Genomic DNA, 25,321 nt, shown 5'->3' on the forward strand with positions numbered 1-25,321 from the left:
TGCAGTGACATTTCCTAACCACCTCTCTTCAAAACCAGCTCTTCCATGGGTGGTTTGAATGACTTTTCCTATTCATTTGAGAAATAACACAGTAATGATTTATGAAACTTTCTAACTAGAGGCACATGAGAATCTGACAAGACTGGCAAAACACCAAAGACCCAGATGAGGGAACATTAATGAATCTGTTTGGCATCAGAAGTCATGCTATTGGGATAAATCAATTAACGGTTTTCCCTCCCATGATCACAGATCCTCTGCTTTCGCAAAACCCCTAACTGGTCTTTCCAAATGACACTCTAAAGAAGACTGAAAACACCAACTTTTAAAGGGTCAGGAGATTTGTCAACCACGATGATGTAACAGAATTGTTGTGTGACTGTTCTACAACTCTTAAATTTGGGATAAAGATTTTCACTCCATCCCATCCCTGTGTGCACATCAGAAGTAAACTGTTTACTTGACGTTCATACAGGAATGATTACCTAGATATTTCTGAAAGCACCAAATACTCTAGTTTTCAAATTTTAATATACATAAAAACTGTTTTTGAGACACTGCTGAGATTTGAACCAATGTCCTCTGCTAACCTTGACCAATCAGTCATTCCTCAGTATTTAAGCCCTACATATTCCGTGTGCTTATACAGCAGATAAGAACTAAAGAGTTTCAACAGTTTAGTTTCTGAACAAGGGAAGGGAACTGACTGTCTGCACTGAAGGGAGCACTTACTGGTTAACACAATGCACACACGTGCTCTCGCTGTAGAATCCAGCTTTTATTCAGTTCACTGGTTTATGTCTTTAGGAGTTTGTCAAGTTCTAGTGTTCAAATATAAATTTGGGATCTGTAGAAACCTCTGTGGAACTAGCTCCATTCTTATATCAGGTATTTGTTTTAGTTGGCTTAGTGAACTGCAAATTTCCTTTGGTAAGACTTACTGAACAAGGCACCCGTTGTAGAAGGGGGCAACACCAACCTTTTTATCTGAGCTTATAGGACCTTTAATTTGGGACTTGCAGCTTTACAGCGTGGTGAGATTTCCTTTTGTGCTCCTTGTAACTCTGAACCCGGGGCCAAATTCTAACTTTACTTATCCCCAAGCAGTAACTACCTCACATCTTAAACTGCAGTTTGCAGAACAAATACCTCAGGTAGCATCAAACCATCCATTTTTCAATTAGAAGACCCACAAACGCTCCAACAAGAATGAATAAACTTGAGTTCCATGTACATCAGAGCATCCCAACAGGCAGGAAGTCAAGGAAGGGTACCAGGAGACCTGCATGGTTAAACAGGGAACTGCTGGGCAAACTCAAGTGGAAGAAGAGGGTGTACAGATCATGGAAGGAGGGGCTGGCCACTTGGGAGGAATATAAGTCTGTTGTCAGAGGATGTAGGGAGGCAACTAGGAAAGCTAAGGCCTCCTTGGAATTAAGCCTTGCAAGAGAGGTCAAGGACAACAGAAAGGGCTTCTTCAAATACATTGCAGGTAAAGCCAACACTAGAGGCAATGTAGGCCCACTGATGAATGAGGTGGGAGCCCTGGAGACAGAGGATAAAAAGAAGGCGGAGTTACTGAATGCCTTCTTTGCCTCTGTCTATACTGCTGGAGGCTGTCCTGAGGAGCCCCGGACCCCTGCGGCCCCAGAAGAAGTCAGGATAGAGGAGGAATCTGTCTTGGTAGATGAGGGCTGGGTCAGGGACCAATTAAGCAATCTGGACGTCCATAAATCCATGGGCCCTGATGGGATGCACCCGCGGGTGCTGAGGGAGCTGGCGGAAGTCATTGCTAGGCCACTCTCCATCATCTTTGCTAAGTTGTGGGCAACGGGAGAGGTGCCTGAGGACTGGAGGAAAGCGAATGTCACTCCAGTCTTCAAAAAGGGCAAGAAGGAGGACCCGGGTAACTATAGACCGGTCAGCCTCACCTCCATCCCTGGAAAGATGATGGAACAACTTGTCCTTGGTGCTGTCTCTAGGCACATCAAGGATAGGGGGATCATTAGGGGCACTCAGCACGGCTTCACCAAGTGGAAGTCATGCTTAACCAACTTCATAGCCTTTTATGAGGACGTAACCCGGTGGATAGATGATGGTAAAGCTGTGGATGTGGTCTATCTCGATTTCAGTAAAGCGTTTGACACGGTCTTCCACAGCATCCTTGCAGCTAAACTGAGGAAGTGTGGTCTGGATGATCGGGTAGTGAGGTGGATTGTGAACTGGCTGAAGGAAAGAAGCCAGAGAGTGGTGGTCAATGGGACAGAGTCCAGCTGGAGGTCTGTGTCTAGCGGAGTCCCTCAAGGGTTGGTACTAGGACCAGTACTATTCAATATATTCATTAATGAGTTGGATGAGGGAATAGAGTGCACTGTCAGCAAGTTCGCTGATGACACAAAACTGGGAGGAGTGGCTGATGTGCCGGAAGGCTGCGCAGCCATTCAGAGAGACCTGGACAGGCTGGAGAGTTGGGCGGGGAGAAATTTAATGAAATATAACAAGGGCAAGTGTAGAGTCCTGCATCTGGGCAAGAACAACCCCTTGTACCAGTACAAGTTGGGAGCAGACCTGTTGGAGAGCAGCGTAGAGGAAAGGGACCTGGGGGTCCTAGTGGACAGCAGGATGACCATGAGCCAGCAGTGTGCCCTTGTGGCCAAGAAGGCCAATGGCATCCTGGGGCGTATTAGAAGGGGTGTGGTTAGCAGGTCAAGAGAGGTTCTCCTCCCCCTCTACTCTGCCCTGGTGAGGCCGCATCTGGAATATTGTGTCCAGTTCTGGGCCCCTCAGTTCAAGAAGGACAGGGAACTGCTAGAGAGAGTCCAGCGCAGAGCCACGAAGATGATTAAGGGAGTGGAACATCTCCCTTATGAGGAGAGGCTGAGGGAGCTGGGTCTCTTTAGCTTAGAGAAGAGGAGACTGAGGGGTGACCTCATTAATATTTATAAATATGTAAAGGGCAAGTGTCATGAGGATGGAGCCAGGCTCTTCTCAGTGACATCCCTTGACAGGACAAGGGGCAATGTGTGCAAGCTGGAACACAGGAGGTTCCACATAAATATGAGGAAAAACTTCTTTACGGTGAGGGTGACTGAACACTGGAACAGGCTGCCCAGAGAGGTTGTGGAGTCTCCTTCTCTGGAGACATTCAAAACCCGCCTGGACGCGTTCCTGTGTGATATGATCTAGGCAATCCTGCTCCAGCAGGGGGATTGGACTAGATGATCTTTCGAGGTCCCTTCCAATCCCTAACATTCTGTGATTCTGTGATTCTGTGATTTCATATTCTTTCCAGCCTCTTTTAAAACTGGAAATTCAATGCAACAGATATGCAGGTTCTGCCAACTCTGCACATAAATAAATTGAACTTGCTGATGGCATGGGAACAGCACAATGCTCTTCTCCATGCCTAGCACTGTGAAGACAGAAGCAAAGAGGAGTGGCTGCCTGTGCTGCCAAATAACTGTACACAGAGCTGCTGCCCAGAGTCTCTCCTGGAGCAGCCTGCAGAAGTTCAAAGAATACAGGTGGTGCTGCACTGGCTCATAGAGCTATCGCAAATAAAAGTAAAAAGCACACAACAACAACAATAACAATAATAATAATAATAATGAAAAGTTTCATGTGTTCATTCACAGAAAAAGAAAACATTCCTCTTTAACTGTGGCTCTAGCCTGTAAAGTGATTATGTATGAAGGAAAGAATTCAGTGTGACTTTCAGCTTTCATGAATTAGCAGAGGTTTCAGATGAAGAAGAAAAGACAAGGTCTCTCTGAGTTACGGTCTGCCCAATCTGGGAGCTGTTGTCACAATAAATACGTAACCCATGACGTTATCACCCATGTATATTTTCACTATCAAGCACAACAAAGACAGTAAGTATCCTTTGGCATAAAAGCCTCATGCACAATCTTCCCCTATGGCATTCTGTTCTGATGCATTATTTGCACTAGGGCGTACCCAGGAGCAAGCTCAGCACTGCATTCAGGCACAGAACTGTCCTCTCCATAAAGTTTCAATTAGCCTTTCAACTCAATTACACTGCATAAAAAAGAATCTGGGATACTAAATACAAGATGTCATGTTTCGTAAGAAATTTAATAATATTATATTTTATTTTTCCTATTGACATTTAGTTTGGTTTTGAATTCAAAATATGAAGCCAAAAAAGCAAAATAAATTATCCTATGAAAGTTAACAAATTATTCCATTGTTTTTCATAGCACTGGGCAAACCCCACTGAATTAGGCATGAATTTGTCACACATGCGATAAAGAACTTAAAACTAATACATTGTTCCCATTGTAAATCGTATTTTTAGAGGTTACATGTTAACGTTTTAAATTAATTCCAGGCTTAAACTTGGAATATGTATTTATTCCACAAGGAGGGGGGGGGGGGGGAAGGAAAGGTGATTGACAACTTGATCTGCTTGTCTGACCACTACTAGTCAAATAAGATCCTTTATGAACTACTGGACAAATCTGATAGCTCTGCCTGATCAACTGCTGTATGATCCAAGGTACACTTGCACAGACTCCCCTCAGCCTGCACGCATCAAAACTGATGCCCGGAGGTTTGGGAAGCCCTTCCACAATTTGAAGGGTTACCCACATTTACCAAAGCCTTTGCCACTACTAGTACCACAGCTCCGGGGGACTGTCAGCATACACGTTACCCCAAGCTAAAGAGAAGACAATCTTCCCGTAACTCTATCCCTTTTAAACCCTGCCACCAAATGCCTTAAAAACGTTGTAGAAACGAGTGTTTTCACCCCTAAGAACTGTCCATCCGCAGCTTGTGACCTCCCGGGGACTCTGTGTGCCGCTTCTCAGAGGCTTGCAGGGGGTGACCGGGCACTTCAGGACCCACAGCAACCTGGAGCGCGACACTCCACGTGGGGTCCCCACGCTCCCGGGGAGCTGCCACGGCTCCGTAGAGGCTGGACGCCCCCGGGATGGACAATTATACCACGGGCTCGCACTAGCCGTACTCAAGCAGCGTGAAGTTTGGGCAGGGGCCAGCCGTTCCAGCCCGGCGCTCCCCGCAGGTACCCTCCGCCCGTCAGCTCCGCCTGGCCGGCCGGGGTGGCGTGTGCCCGCGGCGCCGGGCGGCCCCAGCTGTCAGGGCTGTGCCCCGGGAGCAGCCGCCGAGCCCGGCCGTGCCCTCCGCCCACGCACGGCCCCCGCGCCAAAACCAAACCCAATCCCAACCCCAAGCAGCCAAGGGCACGGCAACTTACGGCGCTGGCAGAGTCCCGGCACGGCCGCCAGCAACCGGGCCGCCCCCAGGAGGGGTCCGGGGCCGCGCTGGCACTTGGGCACGGAGACGATCCCCGCGGTGAGGCACGCCAGCAGCGGCACCCACATCATGCGCCGCGGCCGGCACCGTTCCCGCTCCCTCGCCCTCTCCTCGGGGCCGCGTCTGGGCGCCGCGGCGCGCTCAGTCCCGGCCCCCGCGGGGGCGGCGGCGGCGGGGCCGGGGGAGGGGCGGCGGCGGCGGGCCCGGCACAGGTAGGGCGCGCGGCGGGGCGGGCGCGGGCCGCCGCATCTCAGGGGCAGCGCCCGCCGCGCCCCCGCGCCCCGCCAGAGGCGGCCCAGCGGAGGCAGCGGCGGCGGCGGGGCCCCGGCCGAGCGCGGAGAGCGGCTCCCTCCATCAGCCTCCAGCCCGACGCTCAAGGGGCGCCCCGCTGCCCGGCCGCGGGGAGGCACTTGGCACCGCACCTCCCTCAGGGAAACAACCGCCCCGGCGGCTGTCCCCGCCCCACCGCGGCTGCCGCCCCCCGCCCGCCCCCGCCGCGCACCCCCGCCGGGGCGCCGCGCCGCCAGGTGGGCGCTGCCCGCCGCCGTCCCGAGCCGCCGCCGGGGTCGCTTCTTCGCGCCGCGGGGCCAGAGGGTGAAACGGGAGCGCGGCCGCTGCCGCCCAGGCTGTCCGCAGAGCCGTCGGGCCCCGCCGCGGTCGGTGGGCGCCGGGCCCGCGGGTCCCCCCGGTTGCTAGGAGACGGCAGCGGGGCAGGTTCCCCGGGCGGGGGCGGGCGGGGGCGGGGCCGGGCCCGGCGATGAAGTCACGGCGCCCGCCCGCGCCTCTTTGTTCGGCGGCGGCTCGCGGCGCCCTTTGTTGGCACCGCCGCGGGGAAGCGGACGAAGGCCGCGGGCTCAGCGCCGCGCCGCCCGCCCCCGCCGCCCCGGCACGGCACGGCCCGGCCCGACGCGGCGGAGGGCGGCCCTGTCAGCAGCCCTCCGCCCAGCCGCCGGTCGTGGCCCTCTCTCCCTGTGAAGCCGGCCGCCGCATCTGGGCGCTCGTGCGACCCTAATCCTCGCCTCCTCATCCTCATCCCTCGTCGCTGTCCCCGACCTCAGGAACACTCCCGGCCCCCACCGGGCCGTCACTTCGCCCCGCTGCCGGCAGCGCGCTCGGCCCCTGCTGCGGGCCGCCAAACCGCCCTCCCACGGCGCACCTCCTCACCCCCCCTCCGCCGCCACCGATTACTTCACGTTACCTAAAAATACCTCCCCTCCTTTTACCGCTCCTATCGCCCTCCCCGAGTAATTTCTGCTCGGAGTTTCCACCCCTTCGGGCGAAGTGGGAGTAACGCAAAGGTTAACCGTGCACTGGGCCGGGCGGAAAGTACCTCGCAGTGCAGGCCAGGAAAGCCCCGCCGGGCCTAGGTACGTTCTCCTGCCCGGCCCCGCTCTGCTCCCTGCCTCTCCTGTCGTTAGCTCTGTTGTTTTCCTCTTGAGGGCTCCGCTCCCCGGGGAGGCCTTTTCCCGGCAGGTGAAACGTACCAGGGCACCTCGTCCTGTCACACCGGGTTACGGCCCCGCCGCGGGGGTAGGTGTACCGGCCTTGGGCCTTGGGGCCTCTGGGCTGAGCACAGAGGCAGCAATAGCCGTCACTGTGTCATCACTTCGTTTCTCTTACTACCGAACAGATGCCAGTGCGTGCAGGGTCCCAAAATAGTATCTCAATGCAGCGTCCAAGTCTGCCTGTGCAGGGTACAACATTAATAAATAATGCAGATGCAACCAGTGTAAGTACTGCGCTCTCTCACGCAGTCTTCACGACTGTGTCTGTCAAAGCATTTCCAGACCCTGCACTAAGCCTTGTGGCACTGAGATAAGGATGGTTTATCATCTGCATGTCAAAGGTCAGAAACTGAACACACGCTGGGTTTGTTCAAGATCGCTGAGGAAGAGATGGCAATGGAGCAGTCCTATACTCCCACTCTTGGGAGTTTTTAGACACTATCATCTTTCTGCTTCATCTTGGAAAAAATCCCCTGTTTCAGCCATTTGAGTGTCATTCCTCAAGCGGCCACGGCCCAAATGGGGATATGGGATGTGAGAAACCCATATGCAGTGATGGTTAACATGAAAGGGTAGCATCTACATGACTGCAAATATTGTGGCATTCTTGACCTAAGAGCTCTATGATTTCAGTGGTCACAATTGCAAACTGTGTAAGCAGTGAACTACCTGTCCCATGAGAGCTCAGCTGGGTGCTGAGCTAGTTCACCTGTCACAAGTGCATCTCATTTCAAAGAACAGCACTAAACTAAACTCGGTTTACTCCTATTTGACACTATAATGTCTAACTCCTGGGTCATGATGTTGCAAATTCACAGTGATTCAAATGTATCTGGAAAAAAAAGGGTCCAGGATGAGACATAAAGAAATTCAAGGAAATATCTTTAAACAAAATCCCAGCAGAAGCAAAAGTTGCTGAAACTGAGATCTCTCTACTTTGGGATTTTTACCTTCATAGCGATGGGAGGAAGAATACAGCTAATACTCCACATGGATATATTCTGTATGAATCTCTTTACCAGATCAGAACTTAAATTATCATAAGAATCATGGCTCTGTCCTCAAGAGCATGAATTATCTTGTGAATTTCTAAGCATAAGCTGTTCACCATATGAATAGGAAACGGGGTCTTTACATGCACTGCTCCTGACGAGAACAACATCCAAGGATTTGGCATTCTGGGCAGTAAGACAATACCTACAGTCTAACGTGGAAAAAAAAATTAGATAATTTTCATGTAAAATCTGAGAATAAGGTAACCAAAATGAATACACTCTAGTCTTTTAAACACTGAGAACATAATGAAAAGGATGCCTGTATTGGGTGAGAACTATGCACCCTGAATAGTAAAAGTCACCAGTATCAGCAGTAACAAAGCTGAAGAAGAGAGCTGAAGGTGCCAATAGTTGAGGCCTCTATCAGTTGAAGCTACTGTGACTGTTCAAAGTATTCTGCTGGTTTGTGTAAAATGCATCTTCTCCCTATTTCTTTAGCTTCATTCCTCTCATGGTGGAATCCAAAGACTTAAAAATACTTACTTTGAATATATTATTGTTTAGACAGCATTTATAAAGCAATAATATAAGCCGCATCTCAAAGAACATTATGCAGCAGATGTGAATAATAATTCTAGTTTTGCAAATGGAGGACTGAATCATCTAAGGTCACATAAGAGACTTGTAACAAGGAGTTTAAGACCACTGGAACTGGATTTAAGTCTCAGTCCTTTGTCCTATCCATAGGGCTATGAATGCCTGAAATAATGCGATTGTGGACTCTCCGTCCTTGGAGATATTTGAAACTCAGCTGAACAAGTCCCTGAGCAGTCTGATCTAGTTGGACCTGTTTTGAGCAGAGGGCTGGTTGAGCCTCGGAGGGCTTTTTCCAACCTAAGTTATTCTATGAATTTTTATAGTGGAAATTGTGTAATTCTCTGTTCTCTTATTACATGTATACCACATTTCTTGAAGTGTTATAACTGTGGTTTCTTCCCAGTGTTTACATTTGCTTTATTGAAAACAAAAATATAATTTTCTATCACAGTGCTGGCGAATAGCCTCTCTTTTCAGGAAACAGTTTTGAAAATGTTGCATCTGCAATGAATGTTCACCAGAGCTGGTCAAAAAACCCAAAGCATTTCTTACAAAAACCATGTTCCTTTTTTGGTTGAATATTTCAAACCATCTTTGATGTGCAATTTCATGGGGGAGAGTCCAAACCAGATTGCAAAGGGAAGAGTAATGGTGTTTTACAACTTCTAATATCAAAACTTTTTTAAAATGAAAAATGCATTATGTGTTCATTAGACTGTCACATGATTTCTTACATTATCATGGCATCTTAGACATGAATAAAATCTCCATAGAAAGCATTTTGATATACTTAAATTAATTGCACTTTCTTCCAACTTCCTTATTTTATTAATTTAAAATCTTGCTGGAGTACAGTAATTGTTTTGGATTTGGTGGCTTCACTTGGTCCCACTGACATGCAAATTGTATTTCCTTGCTATATAACTAAATAAAAGGATCACATGCTTGTCTGTCAGATACAATTGCATTTGCTATAGCTTGGGTTCTTTTTTTTACACAACATTTGAATCTAAACTGCATTCTGTTTCATATAAAAAGTGTATTTTGCGAATCTTTCATAACCCGTCAATTTAAAGTGATGGAACAATTCAAATTCAATAGCTGTTCCCAAGAAACAGGTTGCCAAGGAGTCATAGGCCTCTCCCCCAGCAGTGCAGACTATGAACAATCCACCTATTCTGGTTTTTTATATTCAGTAAAATTATATATAAAATTCCAACTGCCCTGTGCAGTACACAAAATTTTTAACAAAATGTAATTTTGTCATTTTGACAAAGTTGTGATGCATTTCCATACAAGATATTAAAGCTATGCACGTTGTTTCTCATTTCTAGGCTCAGGTTCTCACTGTGAAAACTGGTACTGTTAGCTTTCAAATAGAATATTTACTCCCCAAAACATTATTTTTCATTATTTTTTCCATTAATGCCTACCTTAGTTATCAGTCCACCCTACTGAACTTCCTGATGCATGTGGCTCAAAGAGAAAATGGTGCATTTTAAGGAAAAGCAATAATCCAAAATGACTGCTACTCTGTTTAGAGTTTTTCATGAAGGCTTCCACTGATTTCACATGGGCATTTCATGTGGGCTTACAAATCTTGCTTGGGTTTGCAACTTCAGTTGCTTCAGTAGGCCTGCATGAAACAATCTGGCAACACGTGAAGTATTACCTTTTTGCGTTTACCTTCTCGACACTAACAGTTTGGTCAATGTTATGCAGAGACAGGTGGAATAACACCTTCTATTTTCCATACATTCAGCCTGGTGATTTGTGTATTCTGTGCCTAACTGTTGTTCTTATTCATTATTTATTTGTATGGGTTTAACTCTAAGATTATTTTTTTTCTGGTCTAAGTGCCAGCAATATTCCCTCCCTTCTGCTTTTCTTTAGAGAATTACTTGCAAAACTCCAGCTGTACAGTTCTCTTCCTTTCTTATATAACTGATCAAATTCTCAAATTTGTGTATCAAAAATGGCATATGTAGTCCTCTAGAAATCCCAGATCTTGATCTTGTGTGCTTCAGTGCTTGCCAGAAACCCAATGAAGAAGGGTGTGTTATAAGACAATAAACCTGAGATATTTCACACCATTGCGAGAAAAAAAATGGCAACGCAGATGGATTCTCAACCAAAATGGTCAGCATGCAGTTGAGACAGGGACAGCAGTGGCTTCTCAGGTGAGAAGGTATCAGTCTGTTTAGGGTTTACTAGGGTTTACTAGGTCAAAACCAATTCTTTAAGCTCTATACAGAGAAAATACACTCATTTTCTAGGACATTTGTACTACAAACAGCTGATCTGTAAATTAGCATTGAGGGGGGCCTTGGTGAAGGTGCCCTTGTTCTCTGCTTAAGAAAGAGTAGGATGATTTTTCTAGAGACAAGCAAGCATAAGAAATTATCTATATAATCCAACTAAGATGCTCAAAAGCATAAAAACATGTATTGTAACAAGTGGCCAAAGCTTAGGGTTGTTTATTGAAATACTCTAATAATCTCTTTCTGGAAGTATTTACTGAAAAAGCCCCAGCAGCATATTCAGTTGAACAGATGTATTCTGAAAGAAGAACATTTTAATTGTTGTCATATGCAGAGTTTTAAAGAACACTGTTACACTAAGATTTTTCGGTACTTCCACTGTGCTTTTTTATGCGACAGAGCTGGTATTTCAGATAGAAGTGTTTTCTTCCTTTTGACAAATAAACTTGTGGTGCACTTTGAGAGCCTTTCTGACTTCAGACAGAAGAGCTCCTCTGTGGCCTGTCTTTAAAGTATAAAATTTACCTGGGGTTCTTCTAAATGCTGTCATTAATATTTTCCATATATTACATCACAGATTTACAGGCACTGCAGCTTGTTTTCTGTAAGGAATAGGATAGAAGAGCAGTAAGCCAGATAAGTTATTTCATTAAGCTTATTTCAGTGGCACTTTTGCCAGAAGGACTGAAGATCAGACCCCGTGTTCCTAATCTTTGTGCCGTATTCCTGTTTTCCTTCAATGACCAACAGAGAAAGAAGAGCACATCATTTTACTTAGGTTTATATTCACAAAGGACTGCAGCCCACCCCAAAACAGTCATTACAGTTTTGATACTAACTGTATGGTTTTCCAGCTCCATGGAAGATGTGTGAAGGCCATGTTTTTCTCTTGGTAGATGCAGGTGTAGATCCATGGATGCTAAGGCTGGTGAGCTGCTCTGGAAACATACATTTCAAAGGACAGTTTGTGACATAAACAAATAGCATTTTCATTTCTACAGAGGAGCAACAGCCACTGTGATGTGCAGCAACAGTCATGCACTTTTATCAGATTTTTTTTTGTATTGTTGCAAGCTGAAACTATCCACATTACACTGGCACTCCATGTGTTTTTCTTTCTTTTACCTCCACCCATTTCCTTCTGTTCTTGTTGCCTGTCTCCTACCTTTCTCTCTGGTACTTGAAAAAGGTATGTAATCTCCACTTAATGCTGAGAGCCAGCTTAGCTGCCAATCCAGTGACCGTGTTACACCTTGGGTTTTTTAATTTTCTTCTTCCTCAAAATTTAGGTTTTCCTCTTTTTTTTTCATTGAAGACTATTACTCCCATTCTGTCTCCCTCCTCATCTGCATTAAAATTAATTTTTTACCCTTTCTTATAATTTTTTTCCCCAGTCGCTTTGAATGAGTCTGCAGATACTTTACAGGCGTCTTGCTTTCCCCATCTTCCCCCTCTTTGCTTCTCTCACTTCCCTAATGGAGTCCCAGGGTCATGATTGCTGCTGCTGCAGCTATCTCAAGCAGCGCTGCAGTGTCTTCCTCATCCTCTTTCCATGATGATTTCAGCCCTTCTCCATCCCCAGGATTTAAGATATTGGGTTACCAAAGGGGGAGATGAAATATTCCATAATAATAGAGAAAGCCTGACATTTTGGAAAGTTTTCAGAGAAAATTCCCGGGTAAGCCCCTGTCAGCATTAGCTCACTCGTATTTCTCAGAGGTTTCCTATGTAATGTTTTACAAGGAACTGGTACAAAGAAAAAGGTAGAATATAGTGGAGAAATTGTAGGAAATATTTCTTGGGACTTCTGAAAGATTAAAGTTCCTCCTGAGAATCTATTGAGGAAATTAAGTGTTAGAGGATGAAAGGGAAAGTTAAGTTGTGGTTTAGAAACAGCACTAGTACTGTTTAGCAGAAATTAAAGTTCATTTTTAACACAGTATAGCCTCTATAGATCAGACTCAAAAATATCTTACAGTGACAATGCAGAAGTTTGTAACTGGGTGATTGATGACTACAAATAATTTCTCCTGTCCATAGCTAAGCTGCTCAGTCTGGTGCATTCAGTGGTGGCTGATGAGTGGAAAAATCCCACAGGCAAACTCTGTGTGTATGTGGGGCACAGGGGGGAAGTGGGAGGGGTGGGGAACAGGGGCAGGGAGGGTGTGTTTTTCCAGAATTATCAAATGTTTTGGGCCTCTATGATAGGATTTCATCTGCTCTTGTCTTCAGTCGTGAAATGTGGTGTGCATATTACAGCCAGGATGTGTCTGTATGTATGTCTCCTTGCCTCTCACATCCTGCTTATCCTTAGATTGTTATCACTTTGGCATAGGAGCATCTATGTTTGGGCAGCACTTTATATAAGTTCATCCCTGCTTCTGAATTTTTTTTTATTCATGTCAATAACTCTTCCCTTGTCTAGTTCCAGGATCCAGTAGAGCTGTACTTATTGGGTTTAATTTTCCTTCATGCTATACTAAAGCTAAGATTCTTTTAAAAATAATGCATAATTAACTTGTGGAATTCATTGGCTCCAGATAAGAACTTTGTAGAATTTAAAAATAGATCTTTATATGAATTTTATGTGCCTTTACACTAGCCAGGATAGAAGTTCATAACAGAGGTAAGCTTTCATGCTTCAGAACAAGAACCAACTGCTGTCTGGGGCTGCAGAGAAATTTCCCCTGCAGTCATATAGTGATGTAGTCCTTTAAAGATGATTTCTGGCTTTGGTGAAGCATCTGGTACTGACAGTTACTAAAGTCAGAATAAGGCAAGAGAGGGACTATGGGATTCATGTATTGCTAAGGGACAGACACCACTTTGTTTGGGACAGACACTTCTAGCCCGAGCTGAAGCAGTCTAGGAATAATTGAATTGTTCAACAATATTTAAAGAGTCATTATAAACTGAGGACCAAAATTAAGGTCACGCTGTTAGCATATACTTGATAGGAGTACACAGCTGCCTTAGGATTTGCCAGGCCTTATCTTTTTATCTCAAATGGAAAATATTTTACATAATTAAGTTACAGCCAGACTAGTAATTTGTTCCTTTAGAATTTAGTTAATGTGATAGTTTACAAGCAAATAATCCTTGTGTGACATGATACACTAATGAACACTGGAAGGTGAGGGGAAATAGAGGTTGCAAAATAATTTTGTAAGCCTAACTTGTGTTTGAAGAAAAATGTTTTTCATTAGACTACTTTGGCATCATTTTCCATCATGAGTGGTTTTTAATTCAAGATGCGATGGTTGTATAACAGACAGACTATAAATCAAACAAAAGTGTTAATGGATAAATTGCTAGGTGATGTTGTATAGCCTATATAACATGGGAGCTCAGAAAAGATGGTCATTATCATTCTTTCTCGATTTAAATTCTGTCAATCTTCTAAGTGTCCACGCTTCTACAGGTAATTAACAAAACTGTATGACTTGGCCTTGGAAGAAAATGGAACACAAAATATTAATTTGCAGGATATGTGTCCTGGCTGACTCTGAAACAGGTAAGGATTACATTACATCAAATTAAACTAAAATTCTACCATATTCAACAGAAAAATAATGGTGCAAAACTGAAGTAAAAGAGAGAACAGCCAGCACCATGAGCAGTACAAATACCAGTGATATGCACCTTACCTATGCACAAATTGTCATAATAATAAATGCCATGGAAAGTTGTGATCTCAAGAGATGTGATCAAGGTAATAAACTCAAATATAACTGTGTGTGCCACAGAAGACATAGACACATGGGCCACTCAAAGGGACAGAAGAGAATGACTACATCTTTTGCTCTTCACCATTAACTGTCTCCCAGGGAATACCACAAATACACTATGATCACAGCTTGAAAATGCACAGTTATGGATTTAGTGATTACTTGTGGGTTTTCTTTTTTACATTGGGGGCCAAAATGATGCTGTCACTAAGCTTCTTCCCATGTGTGGGTGGAAACCACTAGTTCTCTGTAGACTCTTGGTTTATTTTTTAGTGCATCGTTGTCAGTTGGTCAGTCCACTTCCCTATACGAACATGAGAGGTGTCATTCCTGTAGGAGGAAAGGGTAAACTGAAAATAAAAAAGATCAGATCCTGTGGGGAGCCAAAATGGAGTTGGATGTGTAAATCAGGATTAAACTTCAAAACCAAAACAAGCAGAAGTACAGTTCTTTGTTGTCCAGAAATCCTTTGAGCCTAGGATAGTATATTTTTTTTCTCTTGAAATATCTCCTATTTAATTTGTTCCTTTGTTTGCTGTTTGTGCTCTGGGATGTAAGACATATAGGATGAACATATCACAGAAATGATACAAAGAATGTGTATTAGTATTACTCTAACACTAAAAAGTTGAGTACAACTTTATTTCAAACCATAGGTTGATTCTCTGGTATTTTTACATTTATACTCAGTGACCACATGACTTCAGAGTCCTCTTTCTCCTTATTCAGATCCTTACTCTATATTCTACAGCCTACCAAAAAGTTTTGATGAGATCCACTTATATAAGGAGCAAAACAAAACATTCACTGTATAATTTAATGAATTCTAGATACACAGATACATTAGAAAAAGGTTTCCTAACATATGCTTTCATTATGTAAAATTGATAGTTCATTAAAATTCAGGTTTTTATAATAGATTCAAAGTATCTCTGCAAGAAGTCAGTATTGGCCACCTAGTACAGACACCATGAGTAAGAAACAATGGTTTTAAGTTAATTGATGGAAATTATAGATAATTGTAGCTAAATAGAGAGTTGAGGCAGAATTCTGCCTGTTGGTGCAAAAAGAAATCGGTGGCCAGGGTTTTCTTTTCTATCTGAGCTCCTGCTATTTTTAAGTAGCTTGAATTTCTAAAGAGTGCCCAGAGAGAGCAACCTCTCCTCTGTAGAGAGTATAAGACCTACACAACCTGCCTGCTGCCCCCGTTGCATTACCCAAATGGTGGCTGGGCACACCACCCTCTTTTTCTCCTGAGCCATCCATTGCTCAGTAGTTTATGCTTTCTTTTATATTGTTTCTTTGTTCTGGCTTTCTTCTTTTACCAAAAACAAGTAATGTATTTTTTAGACTGGCTTTAAAATCCAAAGTATATGTGGGGAGAAGAATTCATTCTTTCTGGAGCGCTATTGGAATAATGTGGGGTTTTTTGCCTTTTGTTTTGTTTTGTTTTGTTTTCTTTCAGAGTAAATTTGGTTTTCTCCTTTAATCTCTTTCAGCCATAGCGACTGTAGAGGCTGCCTGTAACAATAGTAGGCAACCATTTTTCCATCCAAACACAGGAATGTAGTCTGATGGTATCCCTCTAAAGGAGTATATGAAACCTTTAGGTGGCAGCCAAGGGCTACAGTTTGAATCCCTAGATTTATTAGTTGTGTGGTTTATGGTCTCTGCTTCAGGTGGCAAAGAGGATATGATGAAGAACTAATTTCTAATCCACCCAAAAGTAAAGCAGAAGGAATTTCACATGGGTGAAACAATTATTAAAAAGCTGGATGTGTCTGGATATGCAGGAATGCACCTGGGAGATCTCTCTGTGGTCTGTTGCCCTTCCACTACCCTCTGCCTCCTTCAAAGTACTCTTACAAGAACACCCTAAAATATTAGTCCTATTGATAAATTTGTTATAAAAATGGCATTTAATATAGTGCTTTTGTGTTGGATTCAGAACGTGAATGATAACGTGTCTGGACCTGGGAGGAGGTTGGAAACACTTGGCAGTCCCCTGGCATGCATGTCCTCTGCCCCAGGGCCCATCACAGCAGGGAGGCAGTGGCTGCTGTCCCCTTGCCTCCCTGGCACTGTAATGCCTCTGCAAGTCTCCTGGGCAATTTGGGGCATGCCATGGGAGACTTCGTCTCCAAAGGTTGTCATTCAAATTGTATCTTCAGGAATTGTATCTTCTGGAATTATATCTTCAGGCTTATTATCCCCACGCCACTCTAAAACAGAGCTTTGTGAAAATGTTGTGTTTTTTTTTCCATAAAATGGACTTGTCAAAATCCTGAGGTTAGTTTGCTACAGTTATACAGTAGATTCATTGAAATTCTGCTGAAATATATTCTTACAATATGTTATTAAGTCACCTAGAGATGTTAAAATGTTTGTTAATGAAGATAAAACTACTTGAAAGAAACTGTAGATGCTAGAGACTTTCTCTTAGGGAAGAAAATGCATCTTTGTTTTTACAAATAACTGCACAGAGATATCTTTTGATACAGAACTTACTTTTTTTTTAACTTACTATCATTTTCGTGCAAGAAAACAGGGCCACATTTGTATTATGTATTTTAGGAGTTAAAACCAGAAAATGAGAGATTTACAAATAACCTCATCTGTTTATTGTACTGTTCCCAAAGCCTTTCTTTGTGTAATTAACAACCACATGCAGCTACAAATCACGTTGTTTACCTCTGCAGTCTAATGCAGCATACGTTGTCCCACAATCCCACAGATAGGCTGAAGTATTCAACATTGCAGTGCCAGAAACCTACATACGTGCAGGACAAACTTTAAAATTCAGCAGCGAGACAAGTAATTGTGTATTCTGATTACAAACCAGATGTTAAAAATCAAGTAGTTTAACTTAAATGACTATTGATTCAATGATTAATGAGATTGGTTTACATTAAGATTTGCATTAGAAAATACAACTTTCTTTTAAACAGCTTGTAAATGTACAAGGTCTGTCTGAGTATGTAGGAATTTATTAGTTAAGAAGATTTGATTTTTCTCCCCTTTTCCTTCTCTTTTTTATTTCACTTTCTCTATTTTGTGAGTACCCATGTGAATGACTGGAGACATATGTAAGCTCCATTTCCAGTATTTCTGTCTCTTCAGGTACAAGCAAGGGTCTCTCCAGAACACTTACAGCTGCTTTAATGCACACCTGGACTGAGGCTAATACATCTCACTCCCTGCAGAGCCTGTTCACTGGTTTGTGTCTAGTTAGCTCTGAATGGAAGCAAAGAGGTAAGCGAGCCTGGCTTTCCCACCTATGGAGAGGTACCGTGCTTTTCTTATTAACGCTGTTATCCCCGTACTCCCCTACGTTGCCGCATGCTAGTTCACCTCCTGTTGCATAAAAAAGGCAGGGATCAAGCTTTACAAATTCTTTGCATTTTAATTGTTCACTCCCATTATTTGCCCAAGACCTCTCAGTCAGGTCCCTGCTTGATTGGCTACAAAATGTCGGCCTCCACCTCCAGGAAGCAAAGAATAAGGCATCTAGTTCACATGGTTGAAATTACTTAGTAAACAGAACGCTCTGAGCTGATGTGGAATACAGCCAAGATGGTACAAAAGGTGTCCTTGTTATTCAGGAGGCACCAATAGATGTTTACATGACAAAAAAAAGGTAAAGACAAAAGTTTTCCACCCAAAAGACACCCACTCGTCTTGAGTGTGTATTCCTTATTACTGGCATTTTGTTTGTTCATATAACAAAACATTGAAGGCTGATTTACTAGAAGCAGAGTTACTGAATGGTTCAGTTACTTTTTAGTTAAATAATTTATTACTGCATAAACATTTTTTTCAATTAAAAAATGCCCATTCACCTCCTATTCTGCCATGCAGTCTCTCCGGGGGTAAAACCTCTTTGGAGGCTCTGCCTCATAATAATGGTTTTCTAAGTGACGGTGACCATCTGGGCATTTATGCTCTGTCTTGTGCTGAGCTACGCTCAGTTGTTTTGTGACACATTTCCCTGCCTGAGGAATATTTGGGATACGGGAGTGGTTTTAAAATGTTTAGATAAGATGAGAAATGATCTCACAAGTTGCTGGAAAGAAGGGGCTTAGTGCAGCGGGAGGTAAGAGAGGACGTGTCCAGTATGGTGAAGAAGGAATTACACATTAGCTCATATACATAATAATAGCAGGTGTGGGTAATTGCACTTTAGTAAAACCGTATTTGAAAGCAGTTAAGTTGTAGTTTCTTAGCAACTGCTGCTGACAGCCACGTTTTAAGTGGTCGAGGCTTTCAAACTAGGCAACACCCATAGAGTGCTATACAGCAGCATTAAATAGAGAGAAACACTAAAGCAGCAGTGTTTCTGCTCTCTGAACAGAAACACAACAGAGGGCCAGAGCCACAGAGGAGGTGATGAAATAAAAAAAGCAGAAATTACGTGTACATTTCTAGGTAGCCTTTTCAGGAAGAATTGCTTGTGAAGAACTCTTATGGAGAAAGACATGATCCATCGCCTACTCAATGCAATGGGTAGACTTCAGGGAATGTTGGCAGGGGCATAATTTGTATTTAGGTAACTTTGTTATTTTGTTAACACATTTTGTTATGTCTTTTTATGTATTTGTCATGTAAAATCTATGTGTGTGCAGGTAAAGGATTTTATTTTATGGGAATGAGCGCATCTATGTTTAGTGTGAAACGTAAATGTTGTAAGTAAAGTTATTCACTTAAGACCATGCTGCCAACAGGATGATTTTGGACGTTGGATAAGAACATTTCATGGAAGAAGACAGTTAGCTAAAGCCAGCCAAGAAGAGATGAAGGATAAAGAGAAGGAGTCTGAAGGGTTCATGTTTTTGGCTAGTTGATGCAAATTTACATTTGGCTAATTAATCCTGTAGCGTCTGAGTTATTTTCAATTCCTTATGGGTGCTATACAGAAAGCACTATTTCTGATTGTTAATACTATCCTGAGTTAGCTAGGTCCTATCCTAGCAGTCGATAACATGCTCTTAATTCATTTATCATAGAGCCATCAAAAAGTTCTTAACTATAATTTTTTGCCTCTTTTGAAACCAGAATATTTTCTGGCAATACATAGGGTTGGATACATTTTCCTGGGGAAAAGTTCTCCAACCCAAGATGGAAAAGCTAATGTATTAGTTAAGGCACTCCCTGGATTAACAAGCTTCAAATTCTGGGCAAGTGCCCTAACTTCTGGCTTACTATTTTGATGAGTGGGCATGTCAGTCTGTTTCTTACATGAATGGTATGGTATTGTGACCTTATTCCAGCTCTGTAAAACATTTCTTACTTTTTAAAAGTAAAACTTATGTATGCAAAAGAACAGTGGAATTGCCTTCTACAGGTTTTAAAACACCTTAGATATTTCCATATTTTCTTCCAAGTGCAAAGCATATTTCTCTGGCCTGACTTTCTTTAATATAGATATATAGAAAAGATGTTTGTGAAAAGAGCCTGTTCTAACATGCCATGTCACTGTGTCCTTCACGAGGACAGTGTAGTATTTATTTAGAATGAAATGAGGCTATACAAAATATACACAGTACCAAAGACTGATAAATAGTAATATGGTTCATTTTGTTCAGTTCTCTTAACTGTTTAACTTTTATCCTATGTATCCTCATACAACCTCTAGTATGACATAGATTCCAGTATAACCACAGTTAAAAGTCATTTAGTTGTTATGTGATCCAAAACACATCCAGTATTCCCAGGGGCTTCCTACGATGTCTCCACACATTTAGAGACAGTCATTGGATATGAAGAGAACAGCTTATTTATCCATGACTATTTGCTATTAGATGGCAAGTCTCCAAGTATTCCTTTGTCAGGAAAAGGCTTTTAGCATTTTAATAACATCTCAATGAAATATCTGTCTACCAGCTTTTAATAAACTGCATATGAGACTTGCTGATCACCTTAATTTATTGAACTGAGTCTAATGTTGGTTTTATTTCTCACATTTCAGTGTTTTATTCCCAACTTGCTTGTTAATTCTCTTATTTCTTCATGTGACATAAAAAACATCTTTCAGTATTTCACTGTCTTGTTTTTTTAATTTATATTCCACAGAGCTGATGAATGCCCATGATTTTCACTGTGGGATGGTAAACAGATGTTACACTGCAGGATATATTTATCAGCTTGAATTTTAGGACAGAAAACGCTAAAACTGCATGAATCCGAGTAATAATTTAAGTTGTCTTCAGTACCTCTTATTCTGATGAACATGATCTTTCTTTCTCCTGTTTTAGGTAGATTTTTCAAGCAGAAATACTGAATTACAAAGACGAGTGGACTCTGCAAGTGAATACAGTCTGCTGTACATTGAAACCCAAATTTTCACAAATGGCCTGGGATTCAAAGTACCTTGCTACTGAGCAACAGAATTTTAGATACTTGATTTAGACAAGAGCTGATTTTCCCTCTGGTTCCCACTGAAATCCAGTGGATTGCAATCTGAAATCTGAAGATGGTTGACTAGTTCAGTGCATTCATTGCAATAATAAAAGCCGCACGTGCCACATGGGATTTTTTCTTACAGAAATTCAGTCTTGGTTCCAAAGAAAGCTGCCACCCTTTTCTATGTTCCTTTTTTCCCTAGCTGAACTAAAAAAGGTTGGCTTAAATGATTAACAGATACTGCCAAATTTCATTATTTTTTTTACTTTGTGGAATAGGAATGTATTTCTTTTGATACTTTTATTCAAAATTAATGATCCCATATTTCTTTACTCAGTAGATATTTCTCAGATATTTTTGTATCATGCAAGTATATTCAGAAACCACTTTCATAATTGTATATTTACGCCATGTAGGTTTTTAAAGCTGTCTTCATTGGCTGATGGCAGGGCACCTATCCTGTAAATTAGCATGTTCTCGTAGTTTAAAAGAGATAATGCTGTGTCTCTACAGCCTTTGTCTATTACTGGCAATTAAATCATTGCCACTTAATTTCTCTTTTTATTGTCCATAGTCTGTGATTGAAATGCAGCAGTGACTCACTGTTATATAGAACAGGTCCATATTTTGCTTCTTAACTTTATACTTCTTTTCAAAGTATGGGCGTGCCAGCTCTAATGTGCATGTGGCATCATTGGAAAGGAATTTGGAGGCAGAATAAAAGTATTCATTCCTTTCACCAGAATATTCCATCTATTTAAGATCATAAAGCAGGCAGATGGGAAATGCCTAGAAAAATACAAACCCAGGGGAAGCAGAAAAAGAACAGGTTGGAAAGGACCATCTGTGAAAGCTTTCTGAGCATCAGATATAAGACTTGAATAGCTGGCATAGAGAATGAAAGCCTCATTACCTCCAGATGATGCAGATGCTGGGTCTGCCTTAAAATATTGCAGTATTGTTCAAACTTCACAGCAGTAATTCTGGTAAATTGGATGAACGGCATTGTCTGAGCTGGATTCAATAGGGTGATACCACCTGAGCAGTTAAATAAAACAAGGGTCCTTCCTTTTATGTCAGCTTATATACAGGATTTTCAGTCTTGCTATATTGTGCAATGCAGGAAAGCTAACTTTGGTCAGACAAGTTTCATAGAATCATAGAATGGTTTGGGTTGGAAGGGACCTTAAAGATCACCTAGTTCCAACCCCCCTGCCATGGGCAGGGACACCTTCCACTAGACCAGGTTGCTCAAAGCCCCATCCAACCTGGCCTTGAACACTGCCAGGGAGGGGGCAGCCACAGCTTCTCTGGGCAACCTGTTCCAGTGTCTCACCACGCTCACAGTAAAGAATTTCTTCCTAATATCTAATCTAAATCTACCCTCTTTCAGTTTCAAACTATTCCCCCTCATCCTGTCACTACTTGCCCTTGTAAAAAGTCTCTCTCCTGCTTACCTGTAGGCCCTCTTCAGGTACTGGAAGGCTGCTATGAGGTCTTCCCAGAGCCTTCTCTTCTCCAGGCTGAGCAGCCCCAACTCTCTCAGCCTGTCTTCACAGGAGAGGTGCTCCAGCCCTCTGATCATCTTTGTGGCCCTCCTCTGGACTCACTCCAACAGGTCCATGTCCAATTTGGTAATTCCATGAAAATTCCTAAAATTATTTGAGTGAAAAACTAGCTGTATCATTTTACTACTAGACTTGAAAGACCTACTGGTCTATGAAAACTCAGGATAAAAAAACATAGTATATAATTAAGGATAATTTTTTCTTAGTTTCTTTTCCTCTGTTTTTTTTTAAAATTTATTTTATTTTCTGGTAGGTTCCCATGGAAATATCCTCTCTTTTTTTTTTTTTTAGATTTCTCTAGGTGCTTACATTTGAAGAAATGAAGAAACAATTGTTTCATTAGCATTAATGCTAAAGAGCAGTAATCTTTTTTTAAAACTATTTTTAACACTGTTATCTTGTAGTAATAAATAGTTCTCTGCTGTAGAATCTTTCCCTGAGATGAAAGAGCGAGCACCTACAAATATGAGAAGGAAGTGATACTGGCTATAATTTAAAGACCACCTCTAAAATGACCTATATTATCTTGAAAGTCATTTTAAAGTCATCTTGCCCTGTTCTCTTCCTCCCTCTGCTCATGAGATTTTTGTTTGTTGGGGTTTTTTTAAGTGAAGATCCCAGTTTCTAAGCAAAACTTGGAATATGTGTATATGACAACATAATTAGTGAATACAGTAAGTGAGCCGTTCAAATTGGAATGAAAAATTCCCCACCAGAGTTTATAACAGCTGCTGAAGTCATGTGGATAAGCCTGCTCTCAGTCTGAACGTCACGGGAAAGAAAGATCAAAGGATTGTTCAGAGCTAACCATGTCTACAGTAGGGTGAAAGAAATAAGGGCAAAATTATGGTGGGGTTTTTTTTGAGGTTTTTGAAAATTGCTTTTGTCCATAATTATTTTATAGTGAACAGAAACCTTGTTTTAAAAATTTCAGGCTCAATTTGAAATTATCCACCTGGATTCTCCCTAGGAACAAACATGTTGCTATGGAGATGGACCAGAGCAAAGACAAAATATAGATGCAGATAGATTCCCCAGAGGAATGTAATTTGAGGCGTAAGTACACTGCTTTAACAGTATAGACACTGTCCTGATATGCCTTGTTTACTCCATCAAAAGTGCAATAAAATATCCCTAATCCTAAATGATCTGTTGTTGTTTTAAGAATAGCTTTTAAAAGATTAGTCATTCTTCTAATATTTCTTTGCCTTTTTTGTTTCCATAAAGGACAATACAGAAACTTTTTTTGTTATTGCCTAAGTGCTATTAAAAGAAAAGGGGAAATCAGCAACAGAATGGATAAAACTTTACAGAAAAAGCAGTGGTGAGGACTTTGCTGATGTAAAGAGGTCTTGCTTGCTGTGAGTTCAGTATTTATAACAAATGTGTAAAAATGTATTCCTTTTTCTTCATTGCTATAAAATATGCTGAGCCCATGTGGAACTTCCAAGAGAGAAAGGAAGTGCTTCTGCTCTGAAACCCAAGCATCTGCCACTTGGCATACACAAAAAATCTTCATTACGCTTTTGGATAAGACCACCTCTAAACATACAGTTATGGAGATGCGATTCTTTCCCTGAGAAGTCAGCACAGTACACATGAGCTACAGTACACATGAGCTACTTACCTGGATCATTTTACTCCAAAAGTAGTATCCATGAAAGTGACACAGTCTCAAATAAACAAGAAGAAAATACTATAATGATTTTTTCTCCAGTAACCAGTAATTCAGCAAAGGGAAAACTCATGCCAGGGTCAGCACTATATTTATTGAAGTGCACTATTTTACCTGCATATGCTGCCTAAAATCATAGCTTCTATTTCAGATTAAATATCTCATTGTATTATCACTTTCCTCTAGCTCTCTGTGAAAATAGTAAGACTACTAGCACATTGTATCAAAAAGGATAGGTTAAAACTGCTCCTGTATTTTTTCTCATAAGCATTATTTTCATATTTTCATAGGCCTCTCATTTTCTACAAGTAGCTTGTGGAATTCTATATACATGGCCTTTTATAACATTGCATCACTGTGTAGTACCACAACATGAAGAAGAAAACATTCAAGCTATAAATTAGATAGACCTCCTTCGTGGGTACCCTATTCTTAACGTTACATCTGGAAGCTATTAAAGCATGTGGACTTCTTTTCAGGGATGTTTTAGAGACAATAAGACACAGATTTTGAAATATTTATCTACAGCTGTGACCAGCAGCCAGGTTTCTGATTGAACTTGACTGTATTTTATTATAATTCCCCTGTATCATATGTATTACCTAATATAGATGTATATGTACGCTCAGAATTAATCTCATTAGAGAACTAAAATATTTGGAAGACCTTCCAAATAACTGCTGGATCGCGTGGGAAGTAGGCACCAAATTCCCTCCTCCTGTATAGGCAGAAATACCTCTTTTTAAATGAGTTCTAGTTCCTTGAGAACATAATGGTTCAATAAGTGTTTTCTGAATCTCTTATATTTTCATTTTAAAAACACATTTTTGGAATATACTGATACTGTCTTCAAAAATGGTCACTATGTTTGATTACGATGGACTGTCACCTCCTCATTCAGTTCTGGAGGCAGGTTGTTAAAATAGTTCCCTTAGAAGTTCAGAAATATTATTTGAGCCTGTTCTTTATCTAAACCCTATCTGGGGTATTAGGGGCTCACTCTTAGTAACTCTCTCACTAGTAAGTTCAGGTTTAAAAGAAATATATGTGTGCTTGTGAAGGTCAGTAATAGGGAAAGTTTAATTTCCAGGAACTACAAATGTTCCCAGTGCTGTCTGAAACAGGCTAATTTGTGTGTATGACATAAATGGTATGGACCTTGGAAACAGAGAAGGAATTGACTGAAGCTTTGGTGAAGTTTAAAGGGTAACCAAGCTTCTGTAACCAGGGTATAACTAACTTAAACAGGAAGGCAAAACATGAATGCTACGTAAAAGGTAATTAGTTTGAAAGTT

General features: G+C 42.0%; 1 protein-coding gene across 1 annotated transcript in view; it reads right to left on the bottom strand.

The window, feature by feature from the left end:
- The window catches only part of ITGB8 (integrin subunit beta 8), a 43,709-nt gene extending 38,340 nt beyond the window's left edge, over window positions 1-5,369 (bottom strand). Inside the window, exon 1 of the mRNA XM_068405226.1 lies at window positions 5,240-5,369. Within this exon, the coding sequence (XP_068261327.1) occupies window positions 5,240-5,369 (130 nt within the window). The remainder of the gene's footprint in view (window positions 1-5,239) is intronic.
- Between the last annotated feature and the right edge of the window lie 19,952 nt (window positions 5,370-25,321).

This window comes from Nyctibius grandis, chromosome 7 (genome assembly GCF_013368605.1).
Source record: "Nyctibius grandis isolate bNycGra1 chromosome 7, bNycGra1.pri, whole genome shotgun sequence".
NCBI lineage: Eukaryota > Metazoa > Chordata > Aves > Nyctibiiformes > Nyctibiidae > Nyctibius > Nyctibius grandis.